This window comes from Phalangium opilio, unplaced genomic scaffold (assembly GCF_054372755.1).
Source record: "Phalangium opilio isolate 3A_F unplaced genomic scaffold, DU_Popi_V2 ptg000011l_1, whole genome shotgun sequence".
In the NCBI taxonomy this organism is placed as follows: Eukaryota; Metazoa; Arthropoda; class Arachnida; order Opiliones; family Phalangiidae; genus Phalangium; species Phalangium opilio.
In genome coordinates this window covers 4719412-4740524 of record NW_028324147.1, presented here as the reverse complement: position 1 = coordinate 4740524, position 21113 = coordinate 4719412, and the positions used below count along the sequence as shown (strand labels likewise).

Here is a 21113-nt window from a genome sequence, read left to right as displayed (position 1 = left end):
ATGTTCCTAAACAACTTAAAATCTTTCTTAACCTACAAGTTAAACTGCATGCATTGCATTCTTAAAGTGAAATCATTTTTGTTTCTTCTTTTTGGTGACAACTGACAAAACCCGAGCTTTATTCCATATTTCCGACTCTATAGAGAAAGAGAGAGAGCTAGACTTTAAGCCTATTTTGGAGCTTAGCTCAGGAAGGAAATGCTTAAAATCCGGGCTCAAAGTTAAAACTCCCTCCCCATTCTCTGAGCAGAGTTAAGAGCAGCGACAAAAAACGAAACTTGACTACCATAGTAATTTTACGCCATTTTGACTCTCTAGGACCACCTTGGGTGGCACTATCAAGTTAAATTGGGGTTTTCACCCTCCCGCGTTTACTTATCGATTCATTACTGGGGTACAACCCCTCAGTGTTAGAATGGTTGTCATGGTGACCCTCTCTCTCGCTCAAGTTCTCTTCTCTAAGGCTGTTACGTCCTCTCATCCTCATCTCCCTAGGATGGTGCATTTCGATGCCGAGCTCGCCCCACCTCCGTTTAAGCCTTTGATAGTTAATAAAGGTGTAACTGTTAAAGGCGCGTGATTTGCCTTGGTTGAAATGGTTCATATTTTGGATCAATTTTAACCTAGGATTGTTTGAAATGGCGTAGGAAGGTGCCCAGCCTTTAATAGTGGTGCCAAGTGATATGGGGGTGCTGTATATGTACATTGGCAGCACGTGGAAACTCCCTAACAACCTTTGATGGACTAGCGCGCGTGACATTGTCTATTCCTTATTTGGATGTTTATCCACTTAGCTAACGATGAATAGGTACAAAGCCTGACGCGGTGGAATCCGTTAATTCTAATGTTACCTTCCACTCTATTAGCCTTAGTAACTTGGACGGGGTAAAGGGGTTTTCCCTCAATTTTCAGGGAGTTTTCCCTCGGTTTCCCCCCTTGTATAGTATTTGAAGCTATGGTTATTTGGTTATAAAGGACCCTATGGGCTTGTCAAAATGATTATTGATGAGAGTGCGATACGAAAAATTATCAAATTCCTATCGTGGTGTCACGGTCGCCCTTTTACTTGAACCCAGGTAGAATTTCAAGGCAGGGTTTATTTATATGCTAAGCCTTGGTTGGGTTTTAATTTAGGCTTTCATGCCATCCATGATTTGTAATTCTGTAATTCGACTCTGAGAGGGTTTTTTTGTGTGTGAGTTATATGATATTTACTTGTGGTTTTAACGTAATATTCATTTAGGGGCTTGGTCTACCCCATTGGGACAAATATATAATTTTTTGGGGTTTTCAATGGGGCATGTTAACCTCCTCAAACACTATAATGGAACTTGGGTGGTTTGGTTTCAAGCACCTCTTTAGTTGATACAGTCTTTCATAGTGATAGTGTTAGCTTAAGTAATGTTCTCCTCGTAAGTGCAACGCTGTAAAATATAAAATTAATAATGCACCTGGAAGTCTGTAATGGAGAAGTGTTCTTTAAAAGCTGTAAATATTATTGAAAATTTACTTCATAGTTTTGGTATAAATCTTGAGATTTACTTATCTGGCATACTTATAAGTATGTATGTTACTTAAGGTATTAATTTGAAGGTCCTCTTCCGCTATTTACATAAAAACCCTAGATTCCTATTAGAATTTGAAGCATCCTTCATTAAAGGCTTGATTAGGAATCCGAATACATACAGCTAACTGGGAATCATAGTACGTCCATGTTATTTTGTTTGGGAGATTTGTGGGCCGGGCTTGACGCCTCATAATTCTGATAGCGTCTTTCAAACTGTGATTTCATTGGTTGGTTGCATGGCAGCATCGCGAGGTCAGGTGAAAATGGCTGTACACTATTATTCTTAGTAGCTTTAAATGAGATTTTTCGCAAATATTTATTTATCTCGTTCTCAAAATATTTGACGAGAATCATTATGCTTTTAAAATATTTGATTATTAATATTAATTCCCATTAGAATTAAGGGAAGATTATTCCCATAAATTAATTTTTGAAACACTAGGCCTAGTTTCAAAGCCATAAAATTGGAATCCCCTAAAAAAAGGAACATTTTTCACTCTGAAAAGTTGACCCCAATAAAAGTCAGAAAAAGATAAATTTACTTTTTTTTTTGTTATTTGGTCTTTCTTTTCTTCCAAAGGCTTTGTTTTTTGCAATATCAGCTCTCTGAGTTTAGCCTTAATGGAGCCCCCCCTATTTATTAAGGGCTTTTACTTTACTCAAGGACTCTGACTGTATCGAATGAAATAGGCTTAACCCTTAAAACCGTGAGATTTTCAAACTCTCGTACTATCGTTCTAAAAAAGAAACGATAAAAGATTATCGTTTGAAATACCCCTTTGAACATTTCTTTCCAGTTAGGCTTAAAAGGATTCGGTTTTTCTTTCTTTATCACGTGACCTTTCCTTACGTATTTTCTTGAAACATTAGAATGATCCTCCTTAATTTCTGTCAAACCTGTTTGAAACACAATATTTATATTATTTTCTAATAAAAATATTTCGTTTGAATATTTAGGCCTAAATATCGATTTACTAACTCAGAACTTTTAAACGTCAAGTACAATTTCGAAATACATTGCAATTTTACTGAAGATTTTTCTATTCTTCGTTGTCATTAAAAGTTATTTGAATGACAACGTCTTGGTTTCCATGGCAACCCTTTTATCCGAATTCCCTATACTCAATCTCATCTAGGGAGCAAAGTTACTCAAGATTTCAAGCTAAACTCCTTCTTAAAAGTTCTATTAAAAGGGCTAGCTAGAACTTCAAAATCATCTTATTTCTTGAAAACGTGTCTTCACGTCATAGCAACGTATACTAAACGTCACTCCTCCTCTGAGAGAGAGTTCTATCACCGCTTTTAAGTCACTTTAATCCTTCCTTCTTCGCTTACGTTGCTTGCTAGGCCTAACCAACCACTAGTTCTGTCAAACTATAAATTGTCACGTCAGTAAGAAAGGTCTTCAGCCCCTCTCTGCTTACATGCCAGGCTGAGGAAATGGTAGATTTATATTGAAATCAGGATTTCAGGGTCTCTACAGACAGACTACAGGAAAAGAAAATTCGCATCCATCCATGGGTCTCTTGAACTCTCTTGCCCTTGGTAATCCTAGGCTGTGTTTATGTAAAACTGTGTGGTTCACTTGACAGTATTATTAAAGGTTGATAGGGGGATACTCGCTTGCCATTTTCTACTGCATGGGTTTGTGTCGCTACTGCTTTGACCTTCAGGAAACCAGGGTCGAAGTTGAGGGGTTGGATATTGAGGAGTTTAGGTGTGTTGCGGATGTAATCGGTTAGGATTGCGTGGGATTCGAGTGGACGTCATCGTGTTAATCTGTTGAGAAATGGCTGCTGAAGTCGGTTGGAAGTCAGGGTAATCTGTTCAGAAATGACTGAAGTCGGTTGGAGGTGTCACGGTAATCTGTTGAGAAATCAATGAAATCGGTTGAAAGCCACGGTATTCTCTTGATAAATTGTTGAAATCGGTTGGAAATCACGGTATTCTGTTGAGAAATTACTGAAAGCGGTTGAAAACCATAGTAATCAGTTGAAAAATCACGATGATTTTTGAAAATAAGATTTAATTTCAGTGACTATGTCCAACACCTCAAGGCTAACCTTACCCGACCCAAGAAAGAGGGATATTTTTTTAATATAAATATCTTAGCCGTTTTCAATCGATTTCATATAAAAAAGGGGCAAATCCGAAATCTTCTGGGCATGTGGTTCGGGTACCAAACAGGGTAGGGTGTTCCTCTTTGTATAATATATTCGAGGTTGGTTTCACTTGACAACGTTGCCAAAGTGTAGAGAACCCAACGTCTCAAAGCCCTTAAGATACCAGGTGACTTGAGTGAGTTTAAGAGTTCCGCTGATAGAGACAGAGTTTCTCATGCGGGAATATGGAATAGGCCATAGGGGTGTTGGCCAAACCCCTATAGATCTGCTATAACAGATGTCCGCCTGGTAAAATATCCCATTCGGTATCCGCTTTTCCTGACGCCACCGGAACTTAGTTTACCGCTGAAACAACTACAACGTGTACCATTGAAATAAACCTGGGCCTCTGTCTCACCCCTCCCCATTTGCCTCCACTCCCGTTTGCAATTTATAACAGTATGCAATCGACAGAAGTTGATTAACCAGAATTTATAAATTGCCAGTAGAATTTTTCGTCAGTAGAGCATTTCGATGTATGTAACTAAAAGGGAAAGACACGTGGGGGTAAAACTATGCCTCCATCTCGCTTTTTGGCGCCTATGCTGTAGTTTTGTGCGCAGAGATGGCAGTGTATCAACCCCCTTGTTTGTCCAGATACTGAGGTCGAAAAATATCAAGGAAATTTCAGAGTAGGGCGCAGGGTTGCCACGGGTCAGGGAAAACCTGGAAAAGTCAGGGAATTTAAAAATGGGCCGAAAAGGTCAGGGAAAAGTCGGGGAATTTGGTTCTGAAAATTCCGTGGCAACCCTGAAGGCGTGAGAGTCCAGTGAAATTCATTGTTTACAAAAACTTATCTTATTATAATGGTCAAAGGAAACCTTAGAAAGTCATGGAATTATGGAAGATTCTGAGAATAGCTTGGAAAAGCAATGAAAAGTAACAGTTTGCGAAAAAGCCCATGAAATTAAAAGAAAACCTGTGAAGGTCACGGACTTTACAAGGTCAAGTGAAATGTTTTAACGGTTATGTTGACATTGTGCAGTGTAAACATCTAAGTTCATAGATGTATGTACTAGAACGTGCTTTTGTAACAATGTCACACTCTAAGATTTTTATTTCATTTTGGATTTATTGATGGTCCCCGAAATCTAAAATTATTATCGAAAAACATTATGGTCTTGCATAACTTCGAGTTAATAAACACTACTAGATAATCTAAATAGGAAACCTTAGGCCCGGTGTTGAAGGGGGGGGGGCGATACAGGGGGGTATCCGGCCGGTGACCTTATATAGGGCCTACAACTTCTTTTTTTTTAAGCTCAGATTGTAATATTTTTTTTAAATACGCATGTGCTGAAGCAACAATTGGGTAACTTAGTACTAACGCACCCCCTCCTAAACGCCTTACTGTGTTAGCCGGCCCAGATTTTTTTATTTCACCCGTGTTCCTGGCTTCTAAAAATCATATGGCTTCAACAACGAATATTATTATCAGGGTGGTGGTGGTACTAGTCATTATAGGTCCGGAGCGCTGACTGTCGTAGTACACTTTTCACGGGTTTATGTATGTACTTTGGATTGGAGTATATCGCGTTTGGAAAAATGTTCGATTTTGTTTGAAAAATTTAGTGCGTTGTGGTGAAATACGTATTTTTTTTTAAAGTGAATGACAATTTACAACAGTTCTATCTGTATTTTGCGATAAGTCGATAAAATTTATGAGAGATAGAAGCATATTGGTTTTTTGGAAACTCTCAAAATGAGGGATTTTGCAAATAATACCATCGGTTCTACTACTACAACAACGTCAGGTTTATGGTGAGTTTTTATTGTTTGCGAATTTTACTTATGCGACTGACTGTTTTGATGATGGCCTGATCTAAAGGTGTTTTATTTATATCTGTATAAAATTTATTTATATCTATATTGAAATAACCAAATTTTTGTGTATAGGTTAGATTAATTTCATAATAAATGAAATTGTATACGGTAATGATAATTGTACTTCTTCGAAAAATAGTGTTAATTATTATTAGGATACAATAAGTTTCACTAACTTTAATAGCAATTAAAAACTGAAGCATAATTTTGGTATAAATTAACTCCGAAGTTTACAATGATTATTTTCTCAAAGAACTCGAGCTAGAACGTGGTTCCCCTTGACAACTGTTCAACCTCTCGGTTTAATCAAGAAGCGATATCTAGTTTACTAGGGAGAATGTGTAAGATGCCTAAGTATTCGCGCGTCATAGTCCCAGTCCCCCTTTCAAAATACAAGGGGGGACGTAAAAGGAGGCCGGGCTATTTCGCCTCTCCTCAGTCGGAGAATACGTAATTTTCGTCATTCGCGTCGCGCTGACGTGTGTTTTCAAGAACCGATGAGATGCTCGTTGTAATTTTGAGGCGGGGATTAACTACGGACCTACTATACGTTTGGACTGGAGATAAAGCTAGAAATATGGCGAATTGTACCTTCTCCCTAGAAAACAAGATATCACTTCTCCGTTTAATACAAAAAATATTAAAAAATATAAAAAAAACTGCATTAATTGTGGCACTTGCTTCGTCGTTGTAAATTAATTATTTTAATTCACGTGTGTCGGAAGATTCATAAATTTTTTTTATCAACGTCATATCGTTTCTGCTCTGCACAGCTGGATAAATACGTATTTGAATATAATTCTCAGCTCGGTTGAAACTTGGGGTTTTACATATATGTTAACGTGTACTTCAGTGGTGTTAGTTGATGTAAATTATATCCCTTTGGAGAATTAATGTAAATACAATGTGTTGACCATGAAAACTTGGCAAGGTGAGATTGAGAAGCGAGAATTTTTAATTTTTTGGTTATTTTTGTATCATCGAATTAATTTACCAAGTGTGGAATTTCCCTTGGATTGTAATACGTATGTGTTTTCGAAGATATTTATCTTTATTGGCAAGGTTAAGTTAATTATTAATTTCTTATGTAAACAAGACACTTAATATCAATTTAAATAATTGCGTTTTAAACGTTTTTCATCGTATGCTTTTAAAATGTCTGTAAATAGGTAAATAAATTATTTTTAATACATATGTTTCTAAGTAAGAAATTAAAGACTGACTTTATTGCCCTAAGGCATACCGTTTCAAAATTTATGTTTGGGAGTCTTTTACAAAGTATCCCTTAGTTTTAATTTTAATTATCATTAACTGTCAGTTAATTAATTTAATTAACTAGAAAACAATGGCCCTAATGAGCCTGCCAAATATAAGTCTCCAGTAAATTGTGTTTGTAGTGTTTAATTACGTAATTGAAGAAAACATTTTCATAACGTGTTAAATTTTGAAACTGTACCAAAGTTCTTGAATTGAATGTCCTAATCTATCTACAATATGAGGCAATGCCGACTCAATTTATTACCGTGGTCGGCATTGTCTGAGGAAACCATGATTGGAAACCCCTTACTTCAATCATTTTTAAGTTTATGAAACGTTTTGCATCGTATTAGATTAAGACATTTATTTATTTATTATGAAGGAAGTCCGTTCGGTTTTATATTGAAATCCATATCAAATTATTCACAAGGAAAATGTTTTGCCATAAACGGTTGTATAATCATATAACACCCCTATGCGACGACGTAGACTAAACTTCTTCCCATTGGAGGTAGAAATGTAAAAATTATATCTCCATGACGCAACGCGACGTTTTAGAAGGAAATATATCAATGTCAAAGGACTCAAAAAGCGCTCGGAACGTTTTGCGAAATTCTATTTTTTTTTTTATTTCTTTTAGTTTTTATTTATACATTACCTAAACTGAAAATTCATCTTTCCGCTATCTAAACATGAGTAGTAAACCGAGCTAGGGCTTGAGGATGAGACGGAAAAAGACTTCGTTCTTCTTTTGACTGACGAATCTCTTGAAAATGTTTCGTTTAGTGAAAGAGGGGAATTCAAGGGGTAAGCCACTATAACTTTCAATAGCCCTTGATTCTGAAGTGGGAAACTTCAATTTTGTTGATATATTTTCGTTTTAGTTTTAATTTGTTGGTAGTTAATTGTTTTTAATGCGCAAGGAAATGGAGGGGGGGTGTCTTGCGCAGTTATCATGTGCGCATTTCGTTCTGCATTTTCAAAAGAGCACCTTTGCTTACAATAATGTAATTTCTTTTTCATATACATTTGCAACGTCATAACCCTCTATCTCTTACCTTTGTGGCGGTCTGGTAAGCCCTATCTAACGCCTTTGGATCATCATACCCAATCAATGTTTTGTCTATTTCTAGCAGACAATACTGTCAACCCCGCCCCTTTTTTGGAAAAAGGTTATTTTAGTTTTTCAAGCCGAGATTAGGTACTTTTGCTTGCTCATTTGTATTTTTAAATGGGAACATGCGCAGAGCATTTAATCGTACTTATAATAGAGTTATCATCCTTGCTTTTTTAAAAGCGCATGCACTTTCCAATTAAGAATTAAGTACTGGAGAATATTAAGTTGTCAAGTGAGCTACCCCTCGGGATTTTCTTATGAAGAGATGTTTCCCCAACTCGAGGATCTTGAAACGAAGATAGATGACTGTGAAGGTTTTTCTAGATTAGATTAGGTTCAATGCCAAGGCGTGGGTCGTATACTTTTTAAATTAGATTGGATTAGGCTGGAAATAGCTTTAAACTGTAGAATATTCTTATATTGAAAATAATTTCGCGGGAGGAAATTGACCTTTCATAAATAAGGCTCATTGGTGGTGGTGTGTTCTTAAAAGTTACAAATCGTAGGACGCCCAAAATAAACTTTAAACTCTCTCTTTATCTAACAACATACCATTATAGATATCTTCATCTATATACTCTATGAGTGGCTTGTAATTCTCACTGAAACTCCTTCTTTTCATCCGTTATGTTTGTCGCTACAAACAGCTTAAATGGTGAATATTTTAGAATTTCAAGACTTCATTCCTCGGTAATCTTTGAAAGTTTAAAATGTAATTAAAGGGGATGTAAAGTAGAAATCGGCTTGGTGTGGGTAAAAATACTTTGAAATACGTCATAGGCACCACGTGACTGAGGAAAGGCGTGGTTCAAAGAAACTTAGTTCGTTATATTTCGAAAAATATATGGATTGGTACTGAAATTTGTCGAAAAATAAAGTCTAGGTTCCTGTGGAGTCTTTGTATCCTGGCTCACGTGGTGCCTGTGACGTATTTTTTTCGAATAATTTTTAACATCACGCCCATAGCTTCTTTATAGTCCCTTTAAACTAGAACCATCGTAAAGTACACTTAATAATACTTATAAATCTGCCCAACCAAATTAAGATTCAAAGTCCATTCATAAGTCATTAATGATTCTGCAGTGTTTTGTCTGTGTTTACTTGCGATATTTATGTTTTCTTGATTTAGCTGTGATCACGTGCTTGGGGTAGAGGAGGGGGAAGGGGGGGGGTTGGAAGGCAAATACTTCCGGACTACTTTTGTATTTGTATGCGCGGAGCATATAAAACCTCTTTCCTTCCAAAGTTCTAAGGTAACTTATTACTTAAGCGTGATATCGCGTGGAATAAGTTGTAGAGAAAAGTGGATTTTCGCATTTTCCAGCACACATTTTTTTTAGGTGAAAGTCTAATGGACTTGACTTGGCTTGCCTTGACTGTCAACGCTGCTGCGTGGCTAGGGTCGTTTCCCTCCAAGGCGGCCATGTTTGGATAGGATAGTTAGGGGTGTGCGAATAAGTCTTTTTGGACTTCGTTTCGAATAGTAAATACAAAATGAAGCAGAGATGGATGCCATCACGGAGCTGTATTGTAGAAGAAGGGACTAGGATTCTAGTGGTGTTCCGCGCATAATTTTTGCGCATACAGAGCCTATGTAAACAATATCTGACGTCATTTCTACAATGCAGCTTCGTGAAGGCATTAATGGTTGGGCATATATTATGGTTTAAGTGATACCTGGTAACAGCAACAAGAACTAATATTTACACGTGACTATAATCTAGTAAAAATATTTTCACCGAGAGATGGCTGCACTCGATGATGCCCAACCTTTAAAAGCATGGAGAGATTCTAAATAGCAACGGATGGCGTCCAAATATGCCACTCCAGTGTGAAACTTATCCCTCCTCCAAGCTATATTTTTGATTTTTTTTCTATCAATATTCAAATTAGCTTCGTTCAGTAGTTGGAAACGGGCAAATAGTATTCCAATTGTTGGTTGGTAATATTTGCACACCCTTTTTGGATAATGGATAAAAGTGTGTCTCACGCAATCCTTTCCATATACTATTCATTTACTTTGGACCCTCGTATATACCTTATTTCCATAATCGTTAGGCCATAGAGCGGCGAATGAGTGCATGCTCCTAACGATGTAGTCCCGTGTCAAATTACATTTCCAATTACCGGCTACCCTTCAATGGTTCCAAAGAACACTTTATTCTTTTATCGAGTTTTAATTTTACAATTAAACACACTTATGGAACATATCTTATTAACTTATGATTGAGTTGTACTTGCGTTATAGTAAAGTTAGGTGGCAGATATTACACAAAAGTTGGCAACATTATAAAGAATCATTATACCGTTGACAGGTTGAACTTTAAAAATTAAAATTTGTTTCTTTAAATTAACAATTGATATTCTGAAAATGCAGAACAAAAACACGTAATCAGTCTAGTATACGACGACAAATATTTGCATCGTACGTCCTACATGTACATTACTTACGTCTCTCGTACGCTACTTTTTTTTTATCATATTTAATTAGCGATAAGATAAGTGTTGACTGGTTGCACTAGCGGCTAGTTTTTGTCATCATCTGACATATGGTTGGGTAACCCGGTGTCTTCGATGACAGATTTAGCCCGCAAGTACAGCCTGGTTATTGCCATGAAACTCCCTCATTTGTAAACGAACTTAAAATGTGTCTGTTTTGTTTCTGGATGGTATAGGCCTAGTACACCTGGTGCAGTTCATTACAGTATGGTTCTCTTAATTACCCTACTGGCCAATTAATTCTATCTGTACATCTGTACCAGTAACCCGAAACGAATATATTTAAACTGAATAATTTCATGTGACATCTTGCTCATTTGAATGTATAAGCCTTGGGAATTTCGTCAGCGTCATATCAGAAACTTATGCTAATTATTAATAGGAATGCATACAGTTAATTGGAATAATTTTGTCCCCATATTCCATGTTGATTTCTATGCGGGTTTTGTGGGCCGTGCTTGAGAACTTTCTTTCCATCACGTGTCATAATAATGACGCCTTTCAAACTGTGATTTCAGTGAAATCAAGTTTATTAACTATTAAAATACCCCACATTCACAGATATCCCCAACCGGTAGCCCATGAATTCCTCATGACTCATGAACTCAGTGAAAACACTTATAAATTTACCAATATTGTGGTGTTTTCCCCATTTATCTGTAATCTTTGATATTATAATAAAAAGTAAACTCAATTCATCTTCCTTCATTTCACTAGTTAGGTTTGTGAATCTAATCTTCTTTGTTTATGCCTCCATGCTTACTCATTGGGGAAAAACCCCTCCGTATCTATTGAAAGGGTTAAATTTCCTTAAATATTACCCCATGGTAGTAATCAATCAGTTTTGAAACGCCATAAGGAAATTAGTATGGATGACGTAGCACTTGTTAAATTAACGGGAAATAGTTATATCTATTATTTAACAACAACAGTCTGTTACGCAGCTGTTAATTTTAACGCTATAGGAAACATTATATAGTAGTTGTAGTTGTAGGTGTTTTATTTTTAGATAAATTTTAATCATAATGTTTTTTTTTATATTTAAAAAAATAATTCGATATTTTATATCCGGCTACTGACGTATGAAATTTCGATGAAGGTTGTGTCTCTATTTAATCGCGATTTTTGATAGCAGCTGACGCAGGATTATTTGATGCGTGGTTTAAGGTTTAATTAACGTGTTTATAATTATCTTATAGTGTAAATTGAGAGATAACTAACTACCATTTTTCAGTTTATGTTCCGACCTTCATTCGTTTGAGCTCTGTCTAAACTTAAACTTCTTTCTAATAAGTGTTTGTTTAGATAAGAAATTGATAAAATTCGTTATTGGTTTTAAAAATTATCAATGTCGTGTCTGCAAGGAAACAAAAGGCGTCATTTGTCCGGTGAAACGTTCCTAAGTTTTCTTAATTTAAATGGAAATTTACTATCGTATACTTTGAAGACAGTTGAGTCCTCAAAACGTACGTCTTCGAAGTTCTTAACAATTACTTTAATTAGTTAAATTAAGTTTTTGTTAAATATATCGGAATTGGAAGTCAGTGAAGTCAATTTTACCTGAAGTCTGATGATATCAGGTGTAAATATTTTTTCATTAATTAGTAAGTTCTTTCTCTTAATTGCTTTGTTTGGGTGAAATCATTTCTAATTGTACAACCCTTTAATTACAATTTTAAATTGATTGATTTATTATCGGGAACCAGGAATTTTCTTCAGGTAAATTAATTTTATCATAGTTTTTAAAAAATTAATGACTTCAAAGTTTTGTTGTTTGTGCTTTTTTACCTTACTACCATGTCCGGTAAATAATTTTTAAGAGCAATTCACTACTATTATTTGAGATAAATATTGCGTATTAATGCGCTATAACTTTCCATAGATTGTTGTTGTAAACTGCTCTTAAATATAACTTTTTATTGTGTTATATAATTATTTACGGTTTGATTTCTTAACGCTTCGATTAATAAGGGATACTTTTTCCGCGCAAATTTTAAATTAGAGAAGAAAAAAATTATAACGAAAGCAAAAGTGCCTAAATTGATTTAAAATGCATCGTGGGAAAGTTGTTTTATTATTACTATTATATTTTTATTATTATCCGGTTTTCATTATGTAACTTAATTATTGATTTATCGACTAATCAATTAGAAGTGTCTGATAGATTGAGATCATTATGTCATTAGATTTCGTTGAGTAAGTCCTTCGTTTAACCCTTTTGTTAAGTCAAGGTATTAATTTCATATAGGTTTGGTAATTTTGTATAGCATAAGTTCATAAGATATGTTGGTCATAAGTTTGTTTATCATAAGTTTGTTTATCTCTGGTTACAAACTGGAGCTTGACATGAAGTGACGTAGGTCATAGATTCGAGGTAAAGCGACGCCTGGTGAGGCGCTGTCAAACAAATAAAAGCGCGTGTAAATTGTTCAGGGAAAATAACACTAGATGGTCAGGGAATTTTAAAGTTTATAATCTGTCTCAACTCGTTTATTTTGAAGAGCGTAATCAAAGTAATTTTTATTTATACACTACATTTCATCATGAAACAAGTTCTGTTGCAATTTTCTACGCTTCTAAAAGTGATCTTCCGCTAAACTCCTTGTTCTTATTACCATTGAAATTGCTTTGTTACGCTGAATTTACTTATGAAACGGACTATGAATATTTCCTCTTGGAAACAATAGCGGTGCAGGGTCTTTGTTGTCACGTTTCGTTGGAGAAAGCCAGGATCGTATCTTCGCATTTCAACCAATAGCAAACAAGCATTTCTATCTTAGCTTTCGTTTGTTTCATTTATCCAAGAATATGAGGACCATTTTGATTGTTTTTAAGACGAAGTGTTAAAAACTAAAAATTGAGTTCTGAGTTCGCCCATTGGTGAGACTTACAGCTCGAGCTAGTTCTAGCAGAACAATGGAAGCGAAAATTGAAGTCCGACACTGGGTGGTTAATTTTGCATGCAGGACTTCCATCTAGTTCCTATTTAGTCTGCATTACTAAGCCTTTGACAGCAGCGCCTCACCAGGCCTCCCTCGCTTTACCTCGAATCTATGACCTACCTCACTCACTTCATGACAAGCTCCAGTTTCTAAGTTACCTGTGACAAACTTATAAAGGAGCATATCTTACGAACGTATGATAAAGCTAAGACGCTCTTCCTACGCGGCTCACGAACCCGAACATGTCTTGTACAACATAATTCACGTGACACTTGAATTAATTCATGAGAAATATCCTTAGACCGTCTAACGGTAACCATTGTGTCAAATATTTAATTCACAACCGGAAACCCGCTTCGGGTTTACTAACCAGCCAGTCAGCCCTTCGACTTTTATCGAGCATTACCCTCTAATAATTTTTACCGTCCGACCAACCAAAGTTGTCAGGTCTACGTCGTTGATTCTTTTTAAAAAAACAACCTTCGTTTCCCCCTTCTCGCAGTGTTTTTCTTTCGAAATCATTTCTCCTCGAGGGTATGAGTCGTAGTCGCGTCCGGGCATTTTTAAAACAATCTCTTTAAAAGAACGGAACGGTGTTGAGAAAGAAAGAAGAAAGACAGAAGGCGAAGGCGACCTTTAAAAATGTTGAAGGAAACCTCTGGAACGGGAATTAATTTGCGCGAAATCAACCCCGGTATCCTAGCTAGCGTCAAAGTTTTACCTTGGGCAAGCCTCGGGGTATTTAAAAGAGAAAGTCCTTGAGTGAAAAAGTAGTTTTTTATGGATGTTTCTGCCAAAAGAATTCGAAATTTTCAACGTCATGCCTTGTCTAGATTAAGAACGTTAACTAGAAACCCCTATCTGTGTGTGTAACTCGAAACAGTTCGCGTTTACTTCTGAAGTCAGCGAGTCGGGCTGGGTTGGTCTGGAAAGAAAGGTATATTTGTTGTTTGCGAACAATTTACTTGGAGTTATAGTACCAAGGTCTTTTTCTTTATCTCTCGGCTCGGGGCTATGGTTAAATTAAATTTATTTTAACTATTTTTAACGACGTATTGTTCTTGACTTTGTTGTATGTTGGAAATAATGGCCACTTTTCTTTGTAGGGTTTTATTTTTGAGCCTGAGATCATTTTCTCAACCTGATTTCAATGTTTCCGTTGTTTTAATTGAAGTTTCTTTATCTTTTTCTCAGGTGTGGTGTGAGCTACGATCAGCACCTCCACCAAATTCACCATCACCACCACGCTACGTCAGCCAACAACGGATACCCGCGCGCCAGTCCCCTTCTATCGTCGCCAGTTGTGTCCAGTTACTCCGGATATAGTTTATACTTTACCGGTGGTGATCATAGTGCCAACCATTCTTCCTCTAGTCGGGGACACGAGTCAGGTAACGGGCGTTGGCCCGGTGGTCGACCGATTAAGTCTTCGAAGACGCGTCCTCGGTATCTAGTCTATCGTCCCATCCCGTTGTCCATTCTCGCGGCGGCCAATCAGCATCTTCCTACCGGCGGTGGTGGTGGTTCGAGACGTGGTCATAACCATCATCAACATCTTCAAGTTCATCAGGCCTTCCAACCTGCCGCGGCGCTTTTGGCTTCGGCCATCTTACGACAGTCCAATTTGGCAGCGGCTGCCGTTGCGGGGGTCCCTTTGAGCGCGGCTTTAGCTGCCGCATCTTGGTCCATGATGGGGCAGAAAGCGTCCGCCGGGATGAAAGGTATCTCCAGAGATTCTTCGACGACGATTCAGCGCCCATTAGCCGGGGATTTAGTCAACCATCGTGATTTGCAGTGTCCGAGTCGCTTGGATACCTTATTGGACATGCCTTCGCCACGCGCGGAAGTGCAGTTGAAATACGCTTGGAATAACGAGGATCGCTCTTTGAACATTTTCGTCAAAGAAGACGATAAGTTTACTTTCCATCGGCATCCAGTCGCGCAAAGCACGGACTGTATTCGCGGTAAAACGGGGTTTTCGCGCGGTATGCACGTATGGGGCATTTATTGGGACTTGCACCAACGAGGGACCCACGCAGTGGTCGGAGTGGCGACGAGAGACGCGCCTTTACACGCGGTCGGTTACCAATCGTTGGTGGGTTGCAACGGAGAGTCCTGGGGCTGGGACCTGGGGAGGAATAAACTATATCACGACGGCAAGAACAATCCGGGCGTTACTTATCCGGTTATGCTCAACTCGGACGAGACGTTTATCGTGCCCGATACCTTTTTGGTCGTCCTCGATATGGACGAAGGGACGTTAGCCTTTTTCGCCGATGGACAGTATTTAGGGGTCGCCTTCCGGGGACTCAAAGGAAAGAAACTTTATCCTGTTGTCAGCGCCGTTTGGGGACATTGCGAAATTACCATGAAATACGTCGGTGGATTAGACCGTGAGTCGAATTGTCCAATTTTACTTTAAGAATTAAAGAAACTTACGAAAAGCTTATAAGGAAACTTTTATATGGTTACGTTTAAACTTAATTTCGCCACAACTTTGGCAACTTACCGGTTAAGCCTAATTTATTATGAAAATTGAAAAACACCTGGGAGTTTTTCCGCCAAACATGAACGCTAGACGTTTTCGTAAACGTTTTCTGATCAATTTCTTAAACTCAGTGTTACAACAAATATTCTTTCAAACGTGTTAATTTGTGACAACAACTAGGCATAGGCCTATAGTTGTTTACCCTTTATATCAAAACAGAACCTTAATGAAATTTCTTTGAACTTTTTCTCTTGTAGCCGAACCTGTCCCGTTAAAAGAAATTTGTCGAAGGGTAATTAGGAAGCATATAGGAAAACATCGAATTAACCGAATTCGTGAACTCAATCTTCCAAAAGCTCTCAAAGCCTATCTTCGGTATAAAGACAGAAGGTAAGTTTCAATTCCTCGATTTATTTATTTATATTTTCAATCGATCGATGCTCAATCCTTAAAAAGGGTTGTCTCCCTTTAAAATGTTTTGAAATCCAGAATGAATGAAGTTTAATTTATAGTAGTAATTTAATTGACTTTGATAATGAACTTTTCGCGTTTTAAACCGTTTTGAGCAGGGACCTCCTTCTCGAAAACGAAGCTGAAATGCAGCATTCATTAAAAGATAAAACTCTACCCTTCAAAAACGAATTGGCCGCTGCAGCTACGTAGCGATCTAACCACCCCGCATCGTTTCAAGGGAGATAGCCTATAAATCTTTGTCTTACCAATAGGCTTTCTTTGCAAAGGTTATTATTACATTTGTTTATTATTTATTTATCATTTATTTCGCTTTACTAGAAGGGTACCACTCCCTCCCTCCTTAGGTGTCGTCGAGTCTTACCAGAATATCCCCCCTTAAAATTACCTTCACATAGATAAGCTATCTTCGCCTAACCATAGCCCGAGCTTCGCCTAAACCATAGCCCGAGCTTCGCCCAAAACATAGCCCGAGCTTCGCCCAAACCATAGCCCGAGCTTCGCCCAAACCATAGCCCGAGCTTCGCCCAAACCATAGCCCGAGCTTCGCCCAAACCATAGCTCGAGCTTCGCCCAAACCCTAGCCCGAGCTTCGCCCAAACCCTAGCCCGAGCTTCGCCCAAACCCTAGCCCGACCTTCGCCCAAACCCTAGCCCGACCTTCGACCAAACCCTAGCCCGACCTTCGACCAAACCCTAGCCCGACCTTCGCCCAAACCCTAGCCCGAGCTTCGCCCAAACCCTAGCCCGAGCTTCGCCCAAACCCTAGCCCGAGCTTCGCCCAAACCCTAGCCCGAGCTTCGCCCAAACCCTAGCCCGAGCTTCGCCCAAACCCTAGCCCGAGCTTCGCCCAAACCCTAGCCCGAGCTTCGCCCAAACCCTAGCCCGAGCTTCGCCCAAACCCTAGCCCGAGCTTCGCCCAAACCCTAGCCCGAGCTTCGCCCAAACCATAGCCCGAGCTTCGCCCAAACCATAGCCCGAGCTTCGCCCAAACCATAGCCCGAGCTTCGCCCAAACCATAGCCCGAGCTTCGCCCAAACCATAGCCCGAGCTTCGCCCAAACCATAGCCCGAGCTTCGCCCAAACCATAGCCCGAGCTTCGCCCAAACCATAGCCCGAGCTTCGCCCAAACCATAGCCCGACCTTCGCCCAAACCATAGCCCGACCTTCGCCCAAACCATAGCCCGACCTTCGCCCAAACCATAGCCCGACCTTCGCCCAAACCATAGCCCGACCTTCGCCCAAACCATAGCCCGACCTTCGCCCAAACCATAGCCCGACCTTCGCCCAAACCATAGCCCGACCTTCGCATGGTCAAATACCAGTCTATATTAAAAAGGGTCTACTTCGCTACATTTGGGCGAGGGGCTAATCACTCTTAAGATTCCATGTACACTTGTGTGACTGTTTTCACTGTCAGTGGTAGGGTTGTTTAATAAGATTACGTGTACGCTGAGTGAATAGCCCCTCGACTTCACGTCGAGATTCGTTACTTGAGGGACACATTTGAATTTATCTGATTTGATATTGAATTTGAACGACCCAATCATTAAAATTAAGATAGGCATCATAAAACGGGTTTCAAATCAGCTTTTTTTCCACCGTAAAGAAATAGTGATAAACAGAGTTAATTTTCCTACTTTTTTTTTAAATATTTAAAGTCTGGTAAGGCTCGTAATACACTTTTGAGTGGTGAACTAATTAAATACATTTTGGGGGAAAATTACATACCACCCAAGGTCAATCTAAATTTCTAATAATAATCAATTTTATTTCAAATATCTTTTTTTCTTCTCCCATTTATCCTGTAATAAAAACAATTTAAGCTGAGAGGGATTTGTGGAAGTTTCTAAGCATCAACCGAACAAATTTTTTGAAGGTGAAAATAATTTAAATTAAATACGGAATTTAAATACCGCAAAGTGCATAAATTAGTTTTGTTTCCGCGACGGAAAATACAATACGAGAAAATAAATAAATAAATAAATAAAAATCGGTTATTTGCTTCCCCCCATCGCCTCTCTCTATCTCTCTCCGAGTCTTTGCTAATTATAATAATTAATTCAAATTAAAAATAACATGGCGGGTGACATCTCCTTGAAAACGAAACGAAATGAAATGAAAAAAAAAAAAAAAACATTAATAACAATAATTAAATCAACATTCAGTGATTTTATTTTATTATAAATTGAATCTGTGTGTGAAATTCATGGTCATGGATATATTCTGAAGAATGAATGACTTATAATAAATAAATAAATAAATAAGCTTTGAATTTATTTATTCCTTATATGAATTAATAAATTCATGAATGGATGATGGAAGAAACTATAATCAACAAATAAAATAACAAATAAACAATGTGAAATTTAGGAAATTCTTCAAGATAAACCAAGTTTTTGTGGATATTATCTCATTATTTAATATTATTTTTTCAAATTTTTTTTTTCGTTTTTTCCTTGAAAAATCAGCAACTTTTATTTCATATATTCCGTCGAGTCAAAAACGGATTTATGCAAGTAGTACATAAATCCGTTTTTGGTCGAGTTGATTGATTTCAGTTTTTCCTGATATTCAGGAAGCTGATATTTGAACTTTCCGACGACGAAATAATATTAATTAATTTGTGTATAGGGGTTTTATATCTAATTAACACACAATTTTTAATTGATTACGCCCCCCCAACAACAGAACAGACATTGTTAAAAAAAAAAAACTCAAAACTTGTCATTTCTTTCTTTTTCTTTATTTGCTTAAAATTAAGCAAATTGTTTTCTTATGTATATATTAATTACTGTTTTTAAAGTAAAAAAACAACCATCCCTCCTGATTTTTTTCATTTTTTTGAATTTTTTACAATATGTCCCGTTTTACGGCGATTTTTTTTCGTTTTTTTTTAAAGTAAGTAATTAATCATAATTATAGTTAATTAATTAAATAGGTCTGAATGTCGGGTAAACTTTACGAATGATAAAAACAAAGTACAACCTTTAGAATTAAATGTACAATTAGTTTTAATTTCGTGTCACGAAATAGCACACATGAGTTTTATATGACTACCCCCCCCCTCCTCCTCCCTTAATTCAATTGAATTAACTTTAACTTTCTTTCATTAAAAAGTTAATTAATTAACTTTGGCCTTAAGTTCCTTATTCATGTTTTTAATTTTTTTTTAATTAATTAAAAAGGCCATTATGTTTAAATCTAAATTCAATTTAATTTAAACCAGGGTTAGATATACAAAAATAAGTACAGAAAGGTTAATTAAAGAAAATTAATAGTTTCTGTTAATTAAAGAAAATTAATAATTTCTGTTAATTAAAGAAAATTAATAGTTTCTGTTAATTAAAGAAAATTAATAGTTTCTGTTAATTAAAGAAAATTAATAGTTTCTGTTAATTAAAGAAAATTAATAGTTTCTGTTAATTAAAGAAAATTAATAGTTTCTGTTAATTAAAGAAAATTAATAGTTTCTGTTAATTAAAACTAAAAATTAAGGACCAAAAAATAGTTGTTTAGTATGAAATCATTCCAATGAATTAACTAACTACTCAAAGGTAACTAATTAAGATTAAATTAACACCCGTTTTTGTATGCATACATATTACGTGCCATTTTTTTTTAATCATGAAAAAGAAAAAATGCATTTCTTCAATTAATTAATTAACACTGCCCAATTAACAATTATTGAGATTCTAATTTTATTTCTTAATTAACTTTAAGTAGAGTTAATTAAGTCATCTAATTTTTTTGTCTAATATTTTAGTAGGATAATTATACTAATTAAAATAGGCCACAAATTACAATTTATAGTTTAAAAATTTTAATTCTTCTCAATAGACTAATGGCACCCCATGTTCTATCCCCATATAGCCTAATACAGTCGAAGGCAGAGGGCTGCCATTACGCTATGAGTAGAATCCGCCCCCCCCTCCTAAAAATCGACATGATTTCAGCTGTGACAAAAATTATTGAAAAAAAAAAAAAAGTACGAAAAAATAATCAAAGTGTGATATTAATAGCTTGTGTGAACATTGAAACTCGGTAACCAAAAAAAAAAAAGTGTTTCGTCAACTGCATAACGTGAAAAAACTCCCCCGCAATCAAATTAAATCAACCCTGTTTAACTATAAGACATACGAATTTTCCCCATTTAACTTGCCTCAATCATTTATGGAGAAAAAATAATTGTTTCAACGCAAAAAAAAATGGTTTAAATTTTCTTTAATTCAATTAATGTAAGATTTACATTATAGCCTGTTTAAAAAGATCTTATTTTTTAATAAGAGACAAAGAATTTCAGGCTGGTTTGTCAGTAGAGATTAGGGAAAACATTACATTTGATTAAGCAACACTTAATTAATTTTTTAAAAAAAACAATAAATCTCCATGAATAAACAACCAAAACATATGCTCGTTGTAGTGCTATTTCTAAAAAAAACTGTCAAGAAAAAAAAAGAATGATGTGAATCAATAAAAAAACAAAATAATTTGTACAAGTAAATTCGATGGAATAACTTTTAGCCAAGGCCTAATTCTTTTGCACAGTCATCTATCCATCACGCGATAGATACTGATTTAAAAATTGCCGCCTATTTTGTTTTTATATTTGCAGGCCTGTCTGTCTTCTTTTGCGCAGTCATCACGTGGTAAATACTAATTTGAAAATTCCCGCCTATTTTGTTTTTATATTTGTAGGCCTGCTGATCTTCTTTTGCGCAGTCATCGCGTGATAAATACTAATTTGAAAATTCCCGCCTATTTTGTTTTTATATTTGCAGGCCTGT

The 21113-nt window shown here is 36.7% G+C and overlaps 1 protein-coding gene across 6 annotated transcripts in view; it reads left to right on the top strand.

Annotated features, from left to right (window-relative positions):
• gus (splA/ryanodine receptor domain and SOCS box containing gustavus) overlaps positions 1–20830 on the top strand; it is a 49119-nt gene extending 28289 nt beyond the window's left edge. The window contains exons 1-5 of one of the 6 annotated variants that reach the window (XR_016376432.1): positions 5313–5490; positions 14563–15761; positions 16114–16246; positions 16423–16596; positions 18153–20830. Coding sequence is in view for 2 of the 6 variants with exons in the window: in XM_089858560.1 (XP_089714686.1) it covers positions 14563–15761; positions 16114–16246; positions 18153–18156 (1336 nt within the window). In the remaining 4 variants the exon portion in view is untranslated. Of the gene's footprint in view, positions 1–5312; positions 5491–14562; positions 15762–16113; positions 16251–16422; positions 16597–18152 lie in introns of those variants that run through there. The other 5 variants (XR_016376431.1, XR_016376430.1, XM_089858560.1 and 2 more) reach the window with 5 other exon arrangements.
• The last annotated feature ends 283 nt before the right edge of the window (positions 20831–21113 follow it).